Source organism: Dinoponera quadriceps, unplaced genomic scaffold (assembly GCF_001313825.1).
Source record: "Dinoponera quadriceps isolate SergipeBrazil2010 unplaced genomic scaffold, ASM131382v1 scaffold566, whole genome shotgun sequence".
Classification (NCBI taxonomy): Eukaryota; Metazoa; Arthropoda; class Insecta; order Hymenoptera; family Formicidae; genus Dinoponera; species Dinoponera quadriceps.
Window position 1 is genome coordinate 82,092 of NW_014555972.1, and position 23,222 is coordinate 105,313.

The window sequence follows — 23,222 nt, forward strand, 5'->3', positions numbered from 1 at the left end:
GATCATCGGGAGAGAGTTTATATATAAAAACTTAGACTTTATTCCATATAACACATTGTACATAACATGTACTTATATATTCTGCTGTTATAGTAATTATTACATAAATATGGTTTTATGCAGTAATGCTATATAACTTCTATTTGTGGAAGAAATGCACATTGCTGCGAGCGTATGAAATATGCGGATCGATTTTATATTTTGGCAAGGCGCTTTTTCATAAGATATCAATGACTGCCTATAAAATATTATCTCGCGTGTACAAATGTTTTTAAAGGTGTGTGGAGAAAGGAATGAATGCGCACGAGTACGAAAGATCACGAAAGATTGTACGTAGAGGCGAGTTAAGCGCATCCATGCGCCATATAATGAACATTTAATTATTAAGTATTAACGCGTGTCGACACGTAAAACTGCATGTAATGACAACTAGCGAATTGCATGATTTTTCGATTATTAATGAGTCGCGGTGGGACTTCATGCCCGAGTCAGTCGAGCGATCACGTTGTTATCAAGGCGCAACGTGTTCTCTACAACTGCAATATCGACTGCACGTGTCGCTCCACATGGCACGAGATGTCGTCACCGTATAGTATTATGTGGCGGAAACAAATCTCTTTGGCTTTCTCTCAATTTGTCGGTATCGTTCGTTCTTATCTCGTTGCATAATCGACGCGGAAACGATCGACGGAGAGCATTTCGCAAAATTCATTTTCAGACGATCTTTGGACGATCGCCATTTTTGCACGACAAAAGAAATTTATTTACAAATAAGCAATTAAGCTTTAGATATTTGAATAATTTATTGAATAGTGATGAAAAGAGAAAATCGTTACGTTTGGCGTGTGTCTCATTAAAAGAGAGAAAAAGTTTATTTCTATACAGTTCTTGGCTTTTATCGCAAAAAGCGCTTAGTACTTTTTTTTCTCGTAAAAAAGCAGTCGGATAATTCTTATCACGTTATTGATAAGATGTTTCGGCGAGCTGGTGGGAGATGGTTAAAATTCTGTTAGGGCGTCAAGCGGGATTGACGTTTTTCTTGCCTGTAAGATTCTGCAGCTGTAAAATAATGACGATTCGTTGATTTATTTTCTCTTTCTCTATTTTCATGAAAGTGATATATTTTGTACGGGCGAATCGCACTCTTGTATGTCTCGGCACCTTCGTATCTTAAAGCCCGCCACGTCCGCTGTCAATGTACTCGAACCTCTGTGGGACAGAGACGGTCGTCAACTTAGAATCGAAATCTTTCTATCCCGGAAGAAAGAGAGAAATCTGCTCCTTTGAAAGATAGGAATGCACTTGCATTGCATTTCCCCATCATGCATTACGAACATGCATGCGTTCGTTTGTTAATTAAGTACTCTGCCCCATAAGGACTAGATAAGTTCACTCTTCAGTGCTTCCTCTTCAAGGACAAAGTTCCTTTGCTAATGAGAAATTTGTAAATTCGCGAAGCAGAATGTGATAATTTTTTTATTTAATTCCCCACGTAGAGTTAATATTATGAGTATGAGTGTGTTTCAGTAGAGCGGTTCGTAAGTGGATTAAGTATTTGTTAATTATAGGAAGATGCCAGACTTACATCGTAAATGCATCGAGAAACTGTATCTCCAAGCCATTCTTTCAGACACGGGTGACTTAAAATCGACGATACTCAAAACGAACAATACTCTTTAATTGAAGAAAGTTTTCAGGAGAGAGTATTCAGAAGCTTTCAAAAATTTCCAAAAAAGGGGCTTACTAAAAACCAGGAGGGACCTATTATAAAATAATGAGAACTTCGAAAACTTCAAGCAGATTCGTGCGTCAGCGAAGAGATCTGCTGAGAAAAAAATTGCTCTACGTCGTAAGAATCGATTTCAAGTCTACGGCGGAGGAGTAATTTTAGACTCGTGTCTGAAAGCGATCTCACATTCTCGTGTTGTAATATACCTCCTTCTCCTCGGTGGCGACGGAGGCGTAGGTCCTGGCGGGCACTTCCGGCTCCTTGGCGGGCCCGATCGCGTGCACATAGAGTAGCGCGCCGGCGATGCCGCCCAGGATTGGACCTACCCAGTACAGCCAGTGGTTTTCGTAAGCGTTCATCACCACGGCGCTACCCAATGAACGCGCCGGGTTCATTCCGGCGCCTGTCCGCGGTATCTAATATTTACAGAACGCGATCATCGCGGAGAAAGAGAAAAAGAGAGGAAAAATCCTCGAGGAGGATTTTCGAGCACGTCAATAATTATCGTGCAATACTCACGCCGACGATGTGGCCGACGGTGACGGCGAGGCCGATTATGAGAGGCGCGACACCCTTGCTGTCCGGCTTAGCGGCGTCGCACGCGCCGCAAACGACCAGCACCAGGATCAGGGCGAGGAAGAACTCCACCCCGAATCCTTGAACAGGCGTCACCCCGGGGCCGAGTTCCACCACCCCTAAGAGATGCTCCATCGTGTCCGATGAGAGTGCCTTCAGGATTGCTGATCCCGCAATGGCACCCGTGCATTGCGCCATGATATACAGGATGCCCCTGACGACCGGCACCTGCACGATGGTTAGTTCCGTTCATCGTAATAGTTCCTTTTCTCTCGTGGACGCGGAGATTGATTTTCGTGGCGAGATATCGTGTTCTCTCCGAACGAGTGTGAGTCTCATTTGTGAAATAATGAAATAGCACACGGAGGAGGAAGATTACTTGTATTAATCCGTGGTAATAACCGAACGCGTTTTGCTCGAAGAAAACAGAATTTCTGATTATAAAGACCGAATTTGGTTTAAGTGAGCCAGAAATTCCGTTTCCTTCAATCAAGACGCGTTTCGTTCATTCATTGTCATCACGTTAGTTCAATCAAACCATTTTTTTCCCTGTCAGATAACGATTCTCACTCAGTTGTGTACTAAGCGGGTTCGAAGCAAACATATAGGCACTCCTCTTATAGGAGAATGTAATCTCTTTAAATCATACAAACTAATATTTACAAGCAATTATTTGTTTCCAGGAGCCGAACTGTACCTTCCCGACGACGAGGAGGCCACATGTGACCGCTGGATTGACGTGACCCCCGGAAACGTGACCTATCCCTTGAATCGCGCCCATCACCGTCAATCCAAAGGCCAGGCTGATGGCGACGACGTTTGAGGTTGCTACCGCACCGCACCCGAAGAAGTTCAGCAGCAGGGTGCCGAGGAATTCCGCCAGGAGGGCGCGAGGAAGACCAGCCTTCACGTCGGTGAGTTCTTCAGCGCCCAAGGCGCTCTTTAGATTCACCATCTGCGAGGTATCGTATAAAGATAAATGGAAAGTGTCAAAAAGATATGAAGCAAATAGCAGATTTTTATTACAACCGACCGACCATGTGACAATAGGGTCTGTAATATCCTCTTATATAAATATCAAATAGAACGATTAAATGTGAAACAAAGATGAAACGAAGGTATGAAACTCGTAGCACTCGCCTTATCAGCGCCAAGATTATATATAAATCCTGCAATTGCGATAAAATTGTGAAACATGAAATTTCAGATTAGGTAGTTTAGATAGCTCTTTCATTCTTATCTGCTAGAATGGGCAAAGGTTCGGAAGAGCACGATATAGAGTGAGTCGATTGAAACGTATCTCGCGAAAATTTGGAGTTGACATTTTTTTCCCCCGCAGACCGCAACGTTTCTCTTTTGCGAGATGCGATGTCGCGAGCGAGAAGGCATTTAGCGGTTCCGTCGATCCGCGACGTGTATCTAGATCGAGGACACGCGTTTACGAGTCGCAACCGCGACGAAAGCTTCGTGTAGTGCATCTGGCAGGTTACATTACGTATGCAGATCGTCACATCCTCGTCCCCCCGATCAGCTCGAATTACCTAATCATGCTAAAGCCCGCTGATCGTCACCCACGCTCTTTAATTAAGACCGATGAAGTTTTCCTTCTGCGATCCGAGCGCGGTAAGACGAGAAACTCGTTGAAATCCATTTAACCAATTTCGTTATATCCGATCAATTGGTCCGTTCTCAATAATTGTTCGATCAGATTGCGAGTCAACTACGATGTTAAGGAAATCATTCGACTTGTGTGTTTCAATTTTTTTCGCGTTTAGTTTCTCTTCTCTTCTATGATTTGTTATTCAGTATTAAAAGGAGACAGACTCCTTCATTTGTCTCCTTCATTTTGAATTTTTAGAGCCTTAACTAATTGTTATTATAATTATTCACCATTCATTTTAGTGCGATTCACCTTTTTTTCCGAAAGCATTCTAGTGGAGAAAAATATGTACGTCGGTTAGAGCCCGCTTCCCGAAAAGCCATTTCCGACCAGCTGATTACGCAATTATAAGCGTCATTACTAAACTCGTAAAACGAGATGATCCGATCCTAAGATGATGTCACAGCCCGAGATTGTTCCTCCTTCGCGTCCGGCCGAGTTCGTCGTAAAACTATTTGTCGCTCGCTCGCTCGCCATTACCGATCTGCTAAATCGCGTTGCGAAATCATCCAAGTTAGAGAGGAACCGGGCTTGTCTCGCCAACGCATTTATGCGACATCGTCTGCTGGATTTTCTCGTTCTTTCGGTCGCGAAGCTTTGCAAAATAACGGGGAGAGTGCGGGTGGAAGATTGGAAATTGATAGGAATTGAATGTTGAACGAAATTTTCCGCCCTAATTTCTCTTCTCGTACTACTTTCTCCCACTATCTTCCGCGACGTGCTCGGTGTATTAATTCGCTGAATTAATGAATTCCGCTTGGCCGGAGAATTTTTCGCCGGGACGCAAAAGCGCGAAATATTCGCACGTTAATTGAGCGGAGTGCGCGCGCGGTAGCTCGTCGGGAAACTCGATGAAACTCAATGAATCTTTATTTCCATCGTTTATTCGTGCGCTCATCTGAGCCGATCTGCCGCGATCGCGCGAGTATAACATTTAATTTTGCAAATGCGTTTTTTCCGTGACTTTTAATCTCGCCGCGCAAAATCGCCAGTTGTTGTCTCGGCGCGGCCGCGCGCGCTAACAGATCGAGCAATTATTTAATGTTTGCACTGACGATCCTCTTCGCGCTTTAAATGTGGCAAACGCGGTATTGAGATGAATCATTCGGAAAATTTTCATGGAAACTGCACGAGGTGGCACTTCGTCCTCGAGGCATCGCTAAAGTTTCGCTTAATTCACTCATCGTCTCGATTATTGTTATCATTAAAGCGCGACGTAGATCGCCGCGAAACCTGCAATTTCTAGCAGTAGGCATGCCTGTTTCTTCGCTTTTACAATCGCGATTTTCCCTATGTTCCCGTCAACGCTCCACTTCCCCTTCGCACGCTTCGCTACATTCGGCAAAAGAAGAGCGATAAAAAGAAGAAAAACATATACATATATATATGAGTCGTCCTTCGCTCGTGTAATTATCGATATTGACGTTCCATCTACGGTAATAAACTCTGCCTCCCCTCTCCCCCTTCTTACTCCCGCATCATCCCGCTTACCTTACGTGAGATTCTACCTGAGATTCCATCTGAGAGTCGCACTCGTTGCAACTTTTCCGCGAAAACACAGACCGGTCGATTCGGAAGCATAAATCACCCGTTAGATCCTCGGCGATTTATCGCCGCTCGATCCGCCGTTAGAGAGAGATCGTTATCCCGTATATGGTCGCACAATTTTTCCGCTGTTCTTTATTTCTCCGTCCTCTTTCACTGGACACCACGTGCGTACGGCTTCTTCTCGGTCCCTTTAAAGGACCGAGGATCGGCCGTGCCGGACTGGCGATTCGCTCGTTCCACTTTACCGTCGTAGCGCGAACGGCTTTTTTCACTGCGATCGTCGAACGTGCGATTTTCGATTTTGGACCCGAGATTTGTCCCTGATACATTTTGAATCGCTCTTAATTCGCTCGACTCGTTTGCGAAAACTATTTTCAGGCCCGGATTTTGAATGAAATTCGATGAGCCTACATTTCTTGTCGTTTTCGTATTACGTATTTTCTTACCGTTAACTACGTTACCATGCGTTGTGACATCACTATGAAAGTATGTTACTGTATGATACCACCATGAGAAATATTTTTATCAATTTCCGCGGGTTATCAAATGTCAACGTTAGTAGCAGAATCTACTATTGTTTCTTAACCGAGATACAAGTTACAGTTGCGGGCAAATAAGCGATGCGAATGCATTGTCACACTGTACAACGTGCAACCCCAATGTCAACATGATGTCCGCGACGCGTAAAATGACATTGGCATAGTCGCGCGTAATAGGAGCTCTCGCGCTAACGTAAACACAATTCTTAAAGATTACATTGCTATATATTACTGTCGTCATCAAGTTAATTCGATTAAAGAATCAGAGTAATTGAAGTGTCAATTAGTGCTGTTAATTTTTTTCCCCTCTCGGTAACTGAGTACACGATTCGTTTCAGATGTTACGCATTAACGATAACAGGCAGCAATAATGAAATGAACCGTAATTATCCGGGTAGTCGATGTTGACAGCACTGGGTATCGACAATCAATTGCTGTATTAAGTTATGTAGTATTCTTCGCACTGTATTATTCGTCTTATATTCACGGTAGATACTAAGAAATATTTCACATTAACACGAACGAGTCTTAACTCACCTCGAAGTCTTGTAATGAACTCCCGCCCTAAGGACTCTTCGCGAATCCCTTGAGAGTTCTTCGACAGACTCTTGAAGGGGCGAGAATCCCTTTAGAGTCGCTCGATTAGTTCCTTCCAAGAGTTCTCGGAGGCTCGCCGGAGAGTCCTTCGGAAGTCTCTCTTCTGCGAGGGTTGTCCTTCGAGAGCCTCGTCCTCCGGGTTGCTTCACGACGAAGCCTGGATGGCTTCTTGAGAGCGACCGAGCGACAACTGTCGCGAGCTGAGCTTTCGCGCCGGTCGGGCCTCACGTAGGTATTCACTCTGGTGCTCCACCGGCTGGCTGGCTAACTGACTGGCATCAGAGTAGGGATATCACGGTTAAAAGCGGTGAGTACACGCGCGCAACAACGATGAGGACACGCGTGGCATACCGAAAGCGCCGTTTTAATAAATAAGGAGTTCCCCACGAAACGAACACGGCGCGAGTCCGCGTCGACTTGAGGATATCCGCGCGGCTTGATGTTTCCTCCCGACTTCGGGGAATGTTAGACGAAATAGAACGAGATAAAGTTACTTTCACGGTAAAATGCGGCGATCGGAAATCTCGCGAAGGATTTGACGTTTACGAGATTACCTTTGTGAATCGCTCGATCTTTTCGGAACCTGTGGAACGATCTCTGTCCTTTTCTCGCTTCCGAATCACCTCTCTTAACCTCCATGTCGAAATCTCTATTTTTTTACTCCGGCCCGCCGTGAGAAACGCTTTAGGAAGTTAGAAAGGAAGCGAGCGAAACTCGTTTGTGACGACCGCATCGCCTGAAATATCCGAGACATCGTTCCGTATACAAGCGGACTTAAAAGAATCTCCGTACTTTATAACGGTAACTTCTTTATAACGATATTTTCGTACAGATAAATCGAGGAAAATCGGAATGCTCCGCAAGCCAAATGATCTTCGATAAAGTCACGACACGCCATACGCGACTCTCGTCGCAATGAGCAGCTTTTCTTACCCTTCGGTCGGGATGATTTCTTTCCAGTGTAATCGGAAATGGGGTTTTTCTCACTATGAAAAGGAAAGTACGGCTTCAACGGTATTTCTTTGCGGTGCACGTGATGCATAACGAAGGGGGATCTTCTAACCGCGACGATGAGTTCCTTCGTCGTCCGGACGTGTTGAAACGATCTACTCTTATTCCGCTTGCCATAATTATTTCTTTTTCGCGTCGTCTCGAATTATCCTCGATCTAAGGTTACTTTTAATTTTACTCGATTCAATTTTATTTCCCCCATGAGGCTGAAACAGTATTTTCCGCAACACTTGGTATTAATTAAAAAAAAGTCTTAATATCCGGGAAAAACTTGAGGACACATTTTAAATGGGAAAAAGCAACGGTTAATTTCATTACTTTATCGAGCTGTTTCTGCGAATGTCTCTCAATCTGTTTTTATTAAAATCGTGACTCTCACTTGCATTATACGTTTATGCGCGAGCGAGTCGAGCATCATTAAGACAATCGGCGTACAAACGAATCGGCGTTCAGAAAGCGCGGGGGCGTCGCGGAAAATGTTAAACGCGATCAATTCGCAACCCGAAACGATTCATCCCGAGCAATCATCATTCTTATCCTGGACGATGATGATGACGACGATGATGATTATTAGACCCGTGCTCGCGCGCGTACACACATTCGAGCAGACGTGCGCGGAAGAAACGGGAAGGTATACGTTGCGCAATCATTGGCAAGCAATTTGAACAACGCACACACAGACGAATAACAACCGTCAATATTGTGAAAAATATTAATTCAATGTCATCGTCTTAGCGCTAACGACAAGCCAACTGACAACCAGCCAAACGACGAAACAACAACGGCTGTGAGCAACAAAAGCATTCCTCCACCACTCGCGTAATGTTTCCTCTCGAGCGAAACTATAATTATAGCATGCCAGAGGTAGAGAGAGAAAGATTATTGTGATCGCCATTGAGCGACAGAGAAACATGACAACATATACTTGCGGAGGAGCCGCGTTATTGGCATCTCCTCGTCGCCTAGAGCTTTGGATTCTCAGCTGCACTGTCACTTGGTCGTGCGCTGTGTCGAGTTTTAGCCGCTTTAGTCTCGCTTGCAAGTGTTCACGTATTTGTTATGCATTACTCATTCATGCATGCATGCATGCATGCATGCGTGCGTGTATCGGCAGGAGGAATAATAAAATAAAAGGAGACAAAGGAAAAGAGGCGGAGTGGGAATTTTTGCCGGAATCGATAGGACGATCAATTTTCAATTCGCGTCTTCGACCTGGAAACTTCATTTCGCATCGCATTCGGACTATGGTTTCAAAGTTTCGAAGAAGGACCGTTTTCCTCCAATTTTTCCGCGAATTTTCTTCCCGTCGAGGATGCGAAGATTCGTTCAGAAAGATTCATATGTGTTCGGTTAAAACCTGCGACATTTTTCCCGTAAAGAAGGTAAGAGACCGGGAAAATTCGCGGAAAAATGTAGAAAAAATGGGTTTTTCCTGAAATCTTTAAATTACCATTTGGACGATCGACGTAACAGCGAGCGAGTTCAGTGACACCGGGATAACCGAGTTCGCTGGTTAATCCCGAGGCGAAAGCCGATGAATCATTTCGTGGTCTGCGAGTGGCCGGGTCCGCGCGTTTCGCGAGAGCGATACGGCGGAGAATCGTCGTCACCACAGAGCCATTACCGCTCTTTTCAGCCAACTATCGACAGCACCTTCGTAAATCGTCGCCTCATTCCTTTGTCTCGCACTTGTCGCTTAAATAACACCACGACACGTCTCGACGTCTCCAGCGTGTTGACGAGTTCCAACGTGAGTTCAGCATGAACAAATCGCGTCGAGTCTCTCCGTCCTTCCTGTGATTTATATTCGATAACAAGATCATTTGGGTGCAAATGGACGATCCGTGGATGAGATTCGCGCGGATGTCGGATACGGGAAGCTCACGCGATCTGAAACAGCTGGCGCTCTTTCGTGTCAGATTTTAAGGAGACGGCCGGAGGAAAACCAGACATCTGCGCGCGTATCAATCTTCCGTCTTATCTCCGAAGGAATAGGCCCGCGTTATTCCGTTTCTCAGCAATGCGAGAAGCCGTAAATTAATTCCGAAATAAATCTCCGGACATAAATCGTCCTATCACGGAGAACGGGAGATCGGGCCTCTATAAATGCGAGTTCAAGGGAAATCTTTGCGGAAGGTCAGGGCTCCGGATCAGTATCCGAGATTCTACGGACATGATCTACGCAAGCTCGTCGGCCGATATCGAACGATATCGTGCGAATTCCGAAAGTGCACCCTGCGACTCTCCCCGAGTCGAAATTTTGATGCTACTTTGATGCTCTTAAGGATAATTTACACCAAACTGATAAAAACCTACAACGATATTAATACTCATTAACTTCTCCCTTGAACTTTCAATTCTACAGATTTCGTTTTAACGCTGCCTCGAACAATCTATTTTAACGCTAAAACAACGAAAACGAAAATTTAAGACGTCAAGCTCAAAGTAGGGGTAAATTATATTATTAGAATTGTGAAATATATATTAAATTTATTCATCACCCTGGAAAAGTGAACTGTGATGTTTACGAAATGTCGGAAACAAATCCGTGAAGGTCTAACAGCGCTAACTCGTAAGGCGAATCAAATATCAAATAATCAATAATGACACGAAGGATATATGAAATAAATATGAGCAATTCTGACATGAGGGAAAAACAATGAGTCAAAACAGTAAATTGTTCTCGACTCACTGCGTGATATAAATTTTAGGCAAATATATTGTAAATCCCTACACTGAATCAATTGTGCGCTACATTTTGAATATATAAATTTTTTTATATATAATACTCATCAACTCATTATATTGAATAAATTAACTGATTTTAGGTGCATTTTCACATCATTATCGTAATCCACGAATACGATTATACAATATCAGTCTGATCGGTCATAAGAGATTCAACGTTGCTGAATTTTGTGACTTCATGTACGTTCAAGTTACTGTCAAGTTCACGTACACCCGCTTAGGTCAGGGGAGACCGACATGCAGGCGGATTGTTACGCGAGTGCAAGAAACCGCGGCTATAACGCTCCGCGGTGGCGAGCGCGCGCGCGCGCGATCGTGTCTATCGGTTGACCTCACGTATGCTAATTGTCGCGGTTTTATCTGCACGCGAGCTCACCGTCGCCGTAATGTCAGTTAGCGTCTGCGAAATAGAACGCCGGCGGGATTGCGCGAGGAATCTCGCTAGAAGCCGCTCGTGCCCGCTAAATAACTCAATCGCCGGTTCCTCGAGAGTTCGGTCGGCCTTCGTTGGGTGCGGTTTCCGAGAGGAAACGCGCCCGATGAATTGTCGACACGCGGCCGCAGGACACACACTTTAATTAATTAAATTCTACGAATTAGCAGGATTATATAGACGGGAGGAGAAAACAAGGTGTGTCGCGCGATCGGAGATGACGTCGAATCCTCGGTGAAAGTGAATTAATAATTAAATTAGATCACGCGTCTCGGGTAAATTAAATGGGACGGGATGAAATGAGACTAACTTTAATTGAAGTAGATCGAGCTGTCACGTCGTACGTTGTGCGTTAGCGTTAAAAAGGAAAGTTAAGCCGAGAAATAGAACTCCCTTCGCGTTCGCTCTGCATGCGCAGAGTTAGATAAACGCGCGCGCGTAAAGTTCATGCACACGTTTCAGATTTCAATCTTGCGATGATAATTAACGACTGCTATCTAGATAAATCTCTGTCTTTTTCTGAAAGATAGCGCGGAGAAATTCTTCTGTTGTCTTTGGATCTCTAGCGGGGCATTGCCGATCGATCGGCCGAGGGTTGCAACGATCCTGCTCTTTCTCTGTTAGCGAGCGCTTCCGTATCGTTAACAGCTGGGAAAATCGCGCGAGACTGTCGACCCAGTTGCGGAACAGTATCGCAGCCGGGATCTAATTGCAAGCGTGGCGCGGGGGGGAACGAGGGAGAAAGCGCAGAGTAATTGCGAGCGCCGTTACAAACGATGACCGGAAGTCGCGATCGGAGATCGTAGCCGAAAGAAATCTTCTCACCGACGGGATTTTATCGGCGGTCTTGGTGCTCTCTGTTTATAACGCTTGCAATTCTTGGCCTGCGAAAAGCCAAAGATCGGCAGCGAGAGAAGAGAAAACGCTAAACTCAACGCCCGGAACGAAGTTTTCGGCAATGTCAGGCATGTTGCATTCGGATCGTCCGTCTTTAAGGTAGGTAAAGTGAGTTTTTTTTTAAGAATTCCTTGAACTTTGCACCACATATGGATTTAAATATGATCTAATTATTGACGCGATTGGAAAACGATTGATCATTCGGGAACTAAAGACGACACTTTCTATACATATTTTCGTATTTCTATTCCTTGAGGTTAATGTCCTATTTTTAACTTCTATCTGAAAACCCGACGCTCTACGATGCAAATATTTAAAAAGAAAACGAGATGTCAGACGTTACAAAAGGTGTGAAAAAGAATAAACAAAAACTGGCTTATAATAAATGTAAACAAAAGACAGCAAAAGTAATCACTGGTGCGACGACAGTGAAATTTGCAAGTCAAAACGACCCGCAGACTTCAACAACAAAATAAGAACCGTTGTTTCTATTTTTTTTTTTTTCAGAATTCGGCGACTCTCTCAGTTTTCTACTTTAGCGGCGCGATTGATCGCAGTTACAACGGCGATGACAACGAGAACGACGCAACGAAGCGGCCGGTGCAACCGAAACGTTGTAAGCAGCGCGTCACGCAACGTGAACGCGAGGTCGCTGCCAAGGCCGTCAGGTGTACCATTATCGACCGCGACCACCACCACCGTCGTCGCTGCCGCCACCACCACCATCCGGGGGTGTCAGGCTGGATCGTCGGCGTCAGGGATCGCGATTCCCTTCGCAGTGGTCAGCCGCCGATCGTCGCGAGGTAGTCCTGACCGTCCCCGTCGGACGTGGGTTGAACCTTCCCGTGGTGGGGAGGATGGCTGACCGTGGCGGTGGTAGCGGCGGTGGCGACGGTGGCAGCGTCGGCTCGTGGTTCGCCCATGGCAGAACCAGGCAGCCGGGAGATGCAGCGTCCCGACGACGAGAGGATCTCCCACCCCACCACCAGCCTGTGGCGCGAGTTCCTCGTTCCACGGCCTCTACGAGGTGTCCGTCGTCCGCCGAATTACGAGGGAAAAATGATAAGGGGTAGTCGGAGACGGTGGTGAAAGCGAAACGGGACGATCGCCGGCTCACCGTCATCCTACCCCGTGTGACTTCCCTCGGGGATCGAGCAGCGGACTGTACGGGATGATCGCGTCGACTTTTTCGGCGCTCGAATTTGGCCCACAGGTGCGTTCTCGGCTCGGAACGGTAAATCACGGCTCCCCTGCATTGCGAGACGTGATCGTCGTTATCACACACACGTGTGTATTATCGCGAAGCGACTGGTGCGCTATTTTGGTTGCTCTCTCGCAAACGAGAGAGATAAGTTACGCGCTCGCCTTTTTCTTCTTCTTTCGTACCGCTTTCGGCACTATGACGGCGCGGCCGAAATAATAATGATGCGGCGATAAGAGCGATATAAGCGACGTCTTATCGTCGTGCGCCTGTGAGACGTGAGTCAGAATTTGTGTTGCGATATATATGTATGTATTCGAGGCTTGTAGGTCCGCGGCCGCGATTGTAAAACAAGTCGAGCGAAGCGGCAGCCGTTTATGCAAATGTCCGATACGACTTATGCACAATTCCCGAGATCTACGCGTTTATGCACAGATTTTCGGGGTCTTCCACTTCGTGATTTTGTAAAGTACGAGTACAATAGAGACAAGGCGGCTGTGAGGGGAGGAGGATAAAAGAGGGAACCAAGATATACACGTTAACTAGATCCCCACCGGCCAATTAATGAACTCTAAAGCCAGTCGAGCATGCATATTTTTGCGACAATAAAATGGACTAAGGACGATATCTCGCGAACGTGATATAAAAAGCTCGCCGGCCACTTGTTAGTCTTCTCATTACGTGGGATAGATTTTATTGTAGACAAGTGTCGTGACTTTACGTCACTTTTATAGACGCAAGCTTTGTAATTTTAATTTCTAAGATTTGATCTTGAACAACACGTGCGTTTCCGTAAATTATTAAGCAACAATATTAGGAACATCGTTACTTTGGCGAATAACGCGTGAAATTCTTTTTCATATCGTAATTTATTATTCGCATTAAAAAGTCCCTTGAGTCTCTTTCGAACTTGATACGTAGCGCGATTGAGGCGCTAATATGATGAATTTAGACGACGAATTAGCAACTGCTTTAATACGATCGCGACGTCGATAAAGAATGCAGTTGCATCGCGGCGAGCGAGTCTGTCAGCGGTGAGATAATTCAGGGATCGCTGCCGCTCGGTTTTGAAAAAACGTTCCGAAGTTAAAAACTAGGAGAGCACTCGGGAAATACGGCTGACTCAAAGACCAAAGATATGTGGAGTGATAATCGAGATAGAATGCTGTGGTTTCAGAATCCTGGCGGAATGAATGTGTGTACGGCGTTCCCCGAAGGATACGTGGATAATGAGCGAGCGCAGCGTCATGCATCAGCGATGACGACTAAAGAAGAAGGAGAGTACGATCTGGAACGATATCGACGTAAGTTTACTAAATTTAATACCAACATTTTTACTGCGTATAATTTGCAATTTTAATTGCGATGTTATTGTGTCAGAATTAAATGACAGAAATTACTAAAAGATCGTAAAATTGCGTTCTAGTACGATCCTGAAGTGCGCAATTCTACGACTTTCAATAAATAGGAATTCACGCATGAGTTGTCGATTTAATCGGTAACGATTAAAAAAGAAGTGGAACTTTATCGTGGTTTTTCAGCGAAAAATCATTTATCATATCCGCGGAAGTTCCTTGAATCGATCTTACACGTAACTGTATCGCGACGAGATGTAAAGAAACAATGGAAACAGAAATATGTGTTTCCAGTAATCATCTTACATCCTGCAAAATATGCAACGTTGTCCGATGTCATATTTACATAAACGATCGATGCGAATTATTATGCAATTACGATAAACGTCGAATGACGTTTCTCGTAACGCATTATGCTGTTGAGAAAAGGATCGCACGGCAATTTTCCGTTTAATCGATTGCTTCGCGATCGATGTCAGAAAGATCTTTAAGTGTTGAGTGAGAATCTACATTATGCAAGTGCCACATAAACGGCAACATTCTACTCTTACTCTTAATTGCACTTTGAATGAATGATATTAAATAAAATTGAAGTGGAAACTTCAAGTATAAGTAAAGTTTTTAATAGACGATGTAATTTTTACGATCATTGAAAATGAACTCTCTTCTTCATCGACTTCCATTTTGAACCAGTACAAGAAATGAATATCCGACTCGCTTTAACAATAAATTCCCAAGTGTTATCGCACTGACAGCCGCAAAAAGTCCCTATCTTATCGACAGCAGGTAAAGCTATACCGGCTACGCGTGTTTTCATTATACAACGCTTTAAATCCTTCTCGATAGATCGCGACCTGCTCGCCACTCGCGAGAAGAACGCGGAGAATTTATCGGATTGCCCGATAATTCTTCGATGTACCTCAACCTAAATTCTTTGAATTATTTTTACGGAAAACGCCGCGAATTCTCAACGAATTTTGATTCTTATCCATTGAGAAGCGTTTTTCTTCGGTCCAAAATGCTACGTCGATTTAATTTTTGATGTATCTCGAGATTATTTTTCCATATAGAAATGTATAAGTCCTCTTTAGAGATTCACGATACTTTATTTATTTATTTATTCATTCATTTATGCATGTGGGAAATATATTTTTGGCACGATAAGTTCGACAAATAAAATAATACAGAAGACGGAAAAAAAATAAATATAAGAGGAAAAATGAAAAAAATTACTACCTACATTAAATAAAAATGCTCTCATGTTTATTTTCTTCGCATTTATATTATCTTTTCATCTTTCTTGCAATTCTCCCAGTATAGATAGATATCGTCTCGCGAAATGGACTCGGTGCTAGGCTCGCGGGCGGAAGTGGCGAGTTGCTAGACGGAAAATTCTACATTCCGTCGCGTCGGTGTGCTTCGTTTTCCATTCGTCGACAATTACCGCCTTCTCGACTGACTCTCGACGATGGCTTCCGCGCGATTAGCATCGGCCGTTAATGTTATGCGTTCGAGAAATTGCGCCCTAATGATTTCGATGATCGTCTCGATAATGCGTCGTCCATTCATCGGCGTCGATGTTTACGCGCGTCGATTCATCCTTTCGCACAGAAGGAACGTCTTCTTAACCGTGTATCAATAACACCTTCATTTCATCGTCATGCTTCTTCTCGTCGAAACGGCTATTAATTATCTGAATAGCCGACAGGAGTGTTCCTGGAACAACCACCGACAGGATGCTTCCTTAAAGAGGCGGAATTCCGTTCTTGTTGAAACGCGCGTCTTGAATGAAACGCACATCGAGCGAATTTTCAGTAAATTTCTCGACGGTTCTAGCCGCAATATTTATCTCATTATCGCACGCGAGCTTTTCATATGGAACCAATCTTTTTTTACGAGCGTTCCGCGGCGTTTCGCAATCATGGCGCAATCGAGTTTGATTTTATTCATTGTGAGACGAGGAGAAACGAGAGAGGAGATTAATCCGTGTGTGGTTAGCCATTCTCGTTTTAAATTTAAATTTAAGATTTTTGTGGCACTCGTATAGACGTCACAAACAAGAGACAATGGTGCAGTTTCACGGAGAGTTCATTTCTCAATGGTCTTACGCCTCTCGCTTGACATCTTGATACGCAAAAGAACTAGAAGATTGATTCCGTCATTAAAGGTCGATCCGATAAACATGTTGGGACGTCCATTGAACTCGTCGCAATTATATAGATTTTCATTTTTGATATCAACATGACGTATCGTGACATTTCGCGATAATGGCGATTTCGCTTTTGTTCATTGACGCGCGCGCGCGCCGGAACGCGACCTGATTTATTCAAGAGCGCGATGATTTACCACAAATCGTGAATAATTGTACTCTTCTGAAAAGTACTCGCTCACCGAGTACTTATCGATCATCTGCGACTTATAATTTTTTATTATGTCAGAATCCGGCTCGACAGAGCTGATTCAGCGATTCAACGTTAATTCGCTTCGGTCGAGCCGCTGTCCCGAGTTTTTCGTGTTTGCAAGAAAGCGACGCGTAATATCGTATGAGGATACTTTACGATATTAAATTTTTCACTTTTCGAGCGCGATGCGTTCACCGGTGGTCCTCAAGACGTCGTGTTTTGCCGCCGGTGTGATGTTACGTCCACGTAATTTTTCCTCGAGCCTGCGTATTACCGCGTCCGAGCGCGAATTATATATTCCCACGTGTTTCCCGCTGCCCGGAAGCGCGCACTCGTCCTTCACGGTATCGCCGTGAAGAATCTGTATGCCTAATTTCGCACGATATATCCGTCTACTATTCGCTTCTCCTCGCTCGCCAAAGGTCTCGTTAGGAAAACGAAGAAAGACCCGACGGTGGTGAAATTACGTCTCTGTCGCGCGCGCGCACGGCGTTATGAATAAGCCTCGCGAGAATAGGACGGAGCAAGAAGATCGTAATAATCCCTTACATATGATGGCGCGATAACGCGCAGCAATAAATAGTTTGATAAGTTAGGACGAGCTGCGACGCGACATTCCGCCATAAATTTGATCGAGATATATTTTCCATCAGGTAGAAGTCGCGCCGGCGGAGCGAAACGTGTCTGTCGTACATTCGTTACAGTTATAAATAACCCGTGGGCGATAGTGAAAATAGCAGCCAGGAGCGTAACGCACGGCGCCCCGAGTCGCAACGAGTCGCCGGCGAAGTGCGAGATGAGCGTGTGCGTGTGTGTGTGTGTGTCACGGATGCAATTGCAAATCCCGTAAAATAAATCCTCGGGGTAACGGTGCCTGAATCTTCCATCCCGACGATATGAGAATAATATTTAACACGTCGCTCGCCACGTGTTACATCGGTATTCCCTCGCGGATAACTGGCTCAGATAGGTTTCCGTAGTTGTAAATTATTTTCAATCTTTGATCGAGAGCATAATTACAGATTCGTATTCAGTAATGGGCCGTCATTCGGTTGTTTGGAACTATATCTCATCAGAGATATGTATGAAACTATGATTATTTGCCGAATAATGACGAACCCAATGAATATCGGCCTTCATTAATTAATTACGGTTGATACGAGAAGGTATTTCTAAGGGAATCCGTTTTAGAATCAATAAAAGTACCGATGCTCGAACACGTGCTTAACTGTGAACATTCTTGTTGTTTTGGCCTTGAAATACGAATGTTTAATCTTTAAACATAAAGGTTTCTGATGAACACCATGAAATTAGCTCGCGTTCGTTTAAGGTTCCTCCAGTTTTACGAGGTATCCTTTCTCTCGATTAATCATCATGAGCGAGAGCGAGAGGATTTAGCGTAAACAACATGAGAACGCATTATAAGTCATTCATGTAATAGCGATATAATTCGAAAGACCGCGACTGCGAGGGATTATTTGCTCAGCCGTGTACAGGTATTGTCAGTTTGACGAGTCTTTTGTCCCGGCTCGCGTAGCCATTTACGTTAAACGTTTAGCTACAGGTTTCCCGGCGACATGAATTTGAAAATTCGGTTCATCGCGTTCTACAGGTAATTTGCCTAGGCCGCTTCGGATGACTTTACGGACGAGACTTCGAGTCACTTGGGCAATTTGAATGTTCCCGCCGAAATTTTCCGCCCGAACAGTGGCAAAGGAAAGCCTGAAATCGCATTGTGCGTATGTGTGTGTGTTGCGAAAGGCGAGCGCACGTGCGGTCCGAATCCGGCTGAGACGAAATTAAGGGAAGCCGCGCAATAAGATCGGCATGATACGAGTTTTAGCTATTCGTATACATATTGGTCTCCAAGTTAGAAACGGCAATCTCACGAAGTTCGCTGTGGCCTCAGCATATTTTTCGTTTCCTCGATGTACAAGCCGATGAAGTTTCATCAAGATTGATGTCGAATACCGTGTAAATTTCACTTGCAAAGCGCCGAGGAATTGTACCACGGGTACTTTCCCAAGGCCGTCGCCGCTGTCGTCGTCGTCGTCAACGTCCTCATCGTCTTGGAGCGTCGGTCGGATTAAACGATCACATGGAGATATTAATATCGTCGGTAAACATAAACCTGCCAAAATCTCTCGGCGAAATTATTTCGGAGCGGTTACACCCGCTCTCCAAATAGAGCGTATTTCCGCGGCTGTTAGAACTCGCTGGCGAGAACCCGAGGCGCGATCGAGGTCCAGCCGGAGGAGATGCGCCTTCTGCGCCGATCGATCGATCCCGAATGATCGACTGATAAGCGAGGCACACGCCTAGATATTCGTCTCGGATTTTCATTTCCGTCGCGCGGGCGAGGAGTTCGCCGAGCGACATCATTGTCGAGCGACATTCCCCTCGACTCCGTCTTGGATATACGAGCGCGAAGACACGACGAAATCTCGTTTCGCGGGCTCGCGAGAATAATCGTCCTGCTCGAGATTACGAGCGGAAAATGATAGCGGGAGCGTATCAAGCGTGGAACAGTCGTGAGAAGGAACATTTCGGTGCATTTTGAAGACAAAATGAACGTTTGACTGACTGCAGGCAGGCTGACTGACTGGGCTCTCTCGCTTGCGCAACAATGCGCAACGACATTCCATCCGATGCGTTACACGGGCGAGAGGAAGCCGAGGGAGTCTCGCGGAAAATCCCGTGGCCGGTATCGGGAGAATGTTGCAGCCGCCACGTGGGAAAAGAGGAAAATAAAATGAAGAGGAGGTAAAATACAGGAGGTAAGAAATTTCGTGGGTGCGCGAGGGTGGGGAGGGAGGTGCGCTTACGCTAGCGGCTACGTGCGAGCGAAGTGCCGGTGAGTGACGCATACGTATGTGTGCGTCCTGACGATCTAAACAGCGGATCTCCTCGGCAAACACATAAATAAATAAATAAATCGCCATCTCGCCGTCTCTCCCCGTAAGATATGGATTCGACGCAACAGCAACGAGTCTGATTCGTCGCGTTCGTTGCAAAACCTCCTCCGACGCGTCCCCGGACGCGTCTCGTTTCATTCGTTCGCCTTCGATTCGTCGTGGGAACACCTTGTGGGGTCGAATGAAGGGAAGAGAAAAGATCGAGCGGGAGCGAGAGAACATTTTTGAGAGTTTCTTTTCACCCCGGCGGTATATTAGTCTCGCGAAATAGCGCTCGCAGGATATCGTTACGTTTGGACTCGTTCGGTATTGCGGCATCGCGGAATTCCCCCGTGGAATCCTCGTCATTGAAGAGGGAGAGAGAGAGAGGGAGAGAACACACTCTTCCTCTTTATCTCTCTCTCTCGCCGGTAATTCTCCTAAACCGACCTGTATGTCGCGTCGCCTGCGGAATCCAACAATTAAACGAACCGAAGATTCGAATCCCGGCGCTGTCTTTGATTTTTCCAAGAGATACCTAACGTCCCACACCTACGCTGCTCCGCTTCGGAATCTACTTAAGACCGGAACTTCCGGGTTAATCGTCTTATCGTGGCCGTAAGGTGATCACGATGAGCTCTTCTCTGTCTCTCTCCTCTCTTTTTCCTTTCTGTCCATGAACCCGTCCTTTTTTTTTCTACGCCGGGATATAAAAGCAGATTTACGCGCGCGATACGACGTCGAAGGCGCAATGCTAAGCGGAGGTATGCGTGTCGTAATTTCGCACGGATTCTTCGAGCGCACGTCGCACTTTCCCCTTTATTGCGTCCGCAATGTAATCTTTCGTTTAATCCTGCGGACTCCCCGAAGCGCCGTGACGCGCGTTCGCGACAAGAAGAATGGAAGAACGAGGTCACCGCCTCGAGAGGAAAGACCTTGCAGAGAGTCACCGAGTGTCGGTGACAATAGACAAGACGCGCCGCCGGGCGTATCGCGTGACAGTCTGGCGAGGCATCGGGTCTGCCATGCCAGACCGGGGTTATTACTACCTTGCGATAAAGAGGATCACATTGGTACCGCTTAGTTAGAAGACTTATTGCTCGAGTGAAAAGATTTATCGTCGAGTCGCGTACCGTGGTCGTTGGCTAGACCGGCAGATTTCTAACACGATTCGCAGTACGAAACCGGAAAACCGGCAAACACCGTATGTCGTGGGTAATAAATCTGTGAAAAACTTATCTTCTTTAAAAAGAAGGTAAAAAAAGCACCAAGGGTACGCGCTTCGTACAAATAAAACCGGCAAAAACTAACGAGACTCAATTTAACAAAAGCTAATAACATTGCGGAAATAATGACAACCGAAATTTAATTTAACGGAAACTAATAACATTTGAAAGTATTTTATATTATATTACTCAATTCGTATTATTTGTTGTAAAAATAATGATATCAAGAAGTGCCAGATGAATGTGACAAATTAATAAAAGCTGATGTTTTAAATCATGTTTACTGAATATGAAATATCTTTTCTATATCTATTCTTTTTTATAAATATGTAGCTATATATTTCTGAAAGAATTGAGAATAAATAATTAGCTTTAACATTAGATCCATTCGAATCAAAAAGAAACATTCTAGAAACTAGAGGAATCTTAATGCAACTGAGGAGGGAAGCGGAGAAAGTGGTGAACTGAAAAAGTACGAGGTACAGCGAGAACGCGCGATTAAGGTAGTATTAGCATAAATGAGTTTTTAGCATAATTGACTTTTTAAAAAATTCGTTGAATCTTGTATATAGATTTAAATATGACCTAATTATTAGCGCAATTAGAAAAGGATTGACAATTCGAAAGCTGAGATATTTGCAACTAAAGTAAAATAAAATGTCATATAAAAGTGAAGATGACGTCAAAATGACATCATTTTGCGGGAGCAATAAAGGGGAAAGCAGGACGTGCGCTCGAAAGATACGCGCGAAATTATGAAAAGCGTACTTCCGCTTAACTTTGCACCTTCGACATCGTATCGCGCGCGTAAATCTGCTTTTATATCCCGGCGTAGAAAAAAAAAGTAGACTTTCCATTCTACTTCGCGACTGAAAATGACACTTTTATACGTTCCTTGAGATTAATGTTCTATTTCAGTGCTCGGAATTATTTATATAAACGAGACGATTTTCGAGGACTCTTTACTTCCTCTTGCCGCTCCAGCTCGCCTCTCAGGCCGCAGAACCGACGAATTTCGTAATATCAACGGTTCAGACTAATCGTCGCGACTACCAGTTGTGTGGTCTGCCTGAAGAAGCAAGAGGAAATAAAGAAGCGTAGCTCTTGAAAATCGTCTCGTTTATATAAATAATTCCGAGCACTGAAATAGAACATTAATCTCAAGGAACGTATAAAAGTGTCATTTTCAGTCGCGAAGTAGAATGGAAAGTCTACTTTTATACTTTTATACAAATAATTTCGAGCCCTGTTCTATTTTTAATTTCTATTTCCTCTGAACCATATTTAGGGTTTTAATGGATATTGTGATATTAAGGACTAATATAGAGATATTATACAACAATTTTAGACTTATTGACAATTTTGTTTTGAAAATACAGCGGTGTAAATTTCATAACTTGTAATAATACTCGAAATACGCATACATATGGACATATTTAAATTTGTATACCTTTTGCTATTATATGTGCATCTCTATTAGATCAACTAACGCATAGAAATAGCACATTAAGAGGAAAAATAAAAATATAATAATATTTTCGTATTTATATGTGTGTATATTAAATATGTTTACCTTAGCTTCGTTTCTCAACGTTTCAAGTTAACATTTATTATTAGGTGGTGAAATATATGTATTGTATGTAATGGAACGTAATTTTGCTTGATAAATACAAAACAGTTTATGAATAGCCCCCTTGATGCGTCACTGAAAATACGGCACGGAGCACTGTAACTACCTTAAAAGTCAGAGGGAATATACAGTTGGGTGGGATTTTTGTTAGGGGGGGGGNGGATAGTTTGGCGTGGAATTACGTATTCGAGCGTGTTGAATAATTAAATTGTTTGAAATTCTCCCGAAGAAGATGTCACTGGCGTCTTAAACGCCGTCGGCTGGTAATCCGACTCTCTCTCTCTCTCAACGGGTATCCCCGCGTGTACCTATCCGCTATCTTTAGAAATTGTTGGTAGTTGCAGTTATCTGAAATTTGAGTCGCGCGCTGAAGCTCCGCAATTTGTACCGGAAGTTGTTGCGGCAGCGGTGACGTCTGGTCCTTTGTGCCCGAGTAATATTCTCCGTACCTGCGCCTCTCATTCTCCTCCTTTCGCGTTTCCCTGGCGTCACACGCTACCTAACTCTCCCCCGTCTTCTCCTCGTTCCCTTTTACCGCTATTCTCTTTCCGACTTATCGTATGCACGGGAATAATGGCTCGTCTCTCGCATGCGAGTCTACACTACTCGGCTACGCTCTCGGAAGTTACATGGTAATCGTTATCAACCATCGCGTTACATCGCGCGCGCCGAAACGCTCGGTTTCGCCGGGAACTGCAGGACGAGGTTATCCTGACCAGGGGTGGCATAATAATCGCAATTTCTCCTCCCCCCCTTTCTCTCTGTCTCTTTCTCTC

General features: G+C 44.6%; 1 protein-coding gene and 1 long non-coding RNA gene across 3 annotated transcripts; one reads left to right on the top strand and one right to left on the bottom strand.

The window, feature by feature from the left end:
• Positions 1-16: 16 nt before the first annotated feature.
• LOC106746196 (aquaporin AQPAn.G-like) lies at positions 17-6,886 on the bottom strand. 2 transcript variants are annotated; one of them, XM_014622495.1, is made up of 5 exons: positions 6,590-6,886; positions 3,003-3,260; positions 2,249-2,533; positions 1,936-2,145; positions 17-1,059 (listed from the first exon to the last, which is right to left on the bottom strand). In XM_014622495.1, the coding sequence occupies exons 2-5, from the start codon at positions 3,258-3,260 to the stop codon at positions 1,018-1,020; spliced, it is 795 nt and encodes a 264-aa protein (XP_014477981.1). In that variant the 5' UTR covers positions 6,590-6,886; the 3' UTR covers positions 17-1,017. The 2 variants fall into 2 exon arrangements, with proteins under 2 accessions (XP_014477981.1, XP_014477982.1); XM_014622496.1 differs by having other exon boundaries at positions 17-1,209.
• Positions 6,887-9,116: 2,230 nt separating this feature from the next.
• On the top strand, positions 9,117-20,964 carry LOC106746197. Its single transcript, XR_001374580.1, has 4 exons — positions 9,117-11,837; positions 12,246-12,951; positions 14,117-14,243; positions 19,286-20,964. It is a non-coding gene; the product is annotated as an uncharacterized LOC106746197 (long non-coding RNA).
• Positions 20,965-23,222: the final 2,258 nt, after the last annotated feature.

What these genes read in the sequence shown, in the direction of transcription:
- LOC106746196 (XM_014622495.1), bottom strand. Translation starts at nt 3,260, where the DNA reads ATGGTGAATCTAAAGAGCGCCTTGGGCGCTGAAGAACTCACCGACGTG. An exon ending in GCCTCCTCGTCGTCGGGAAG is followed by an intron (nt 2,534 to 3,002) that starts GTACAGTTCGGC and finishes ACCATCGTGCAG; the next exon opens with GTGCCGGTCGTCAGGGGCAT. An exon ending in CCGTCGGCCACATCGTCGGC is followed by an intron (nt 2,146 to 2,248) that starts GTGAGTATTGCA and finishes TGTAAATATTAG; the next exon opens with ATACCGCGGACAGGCGCCGG.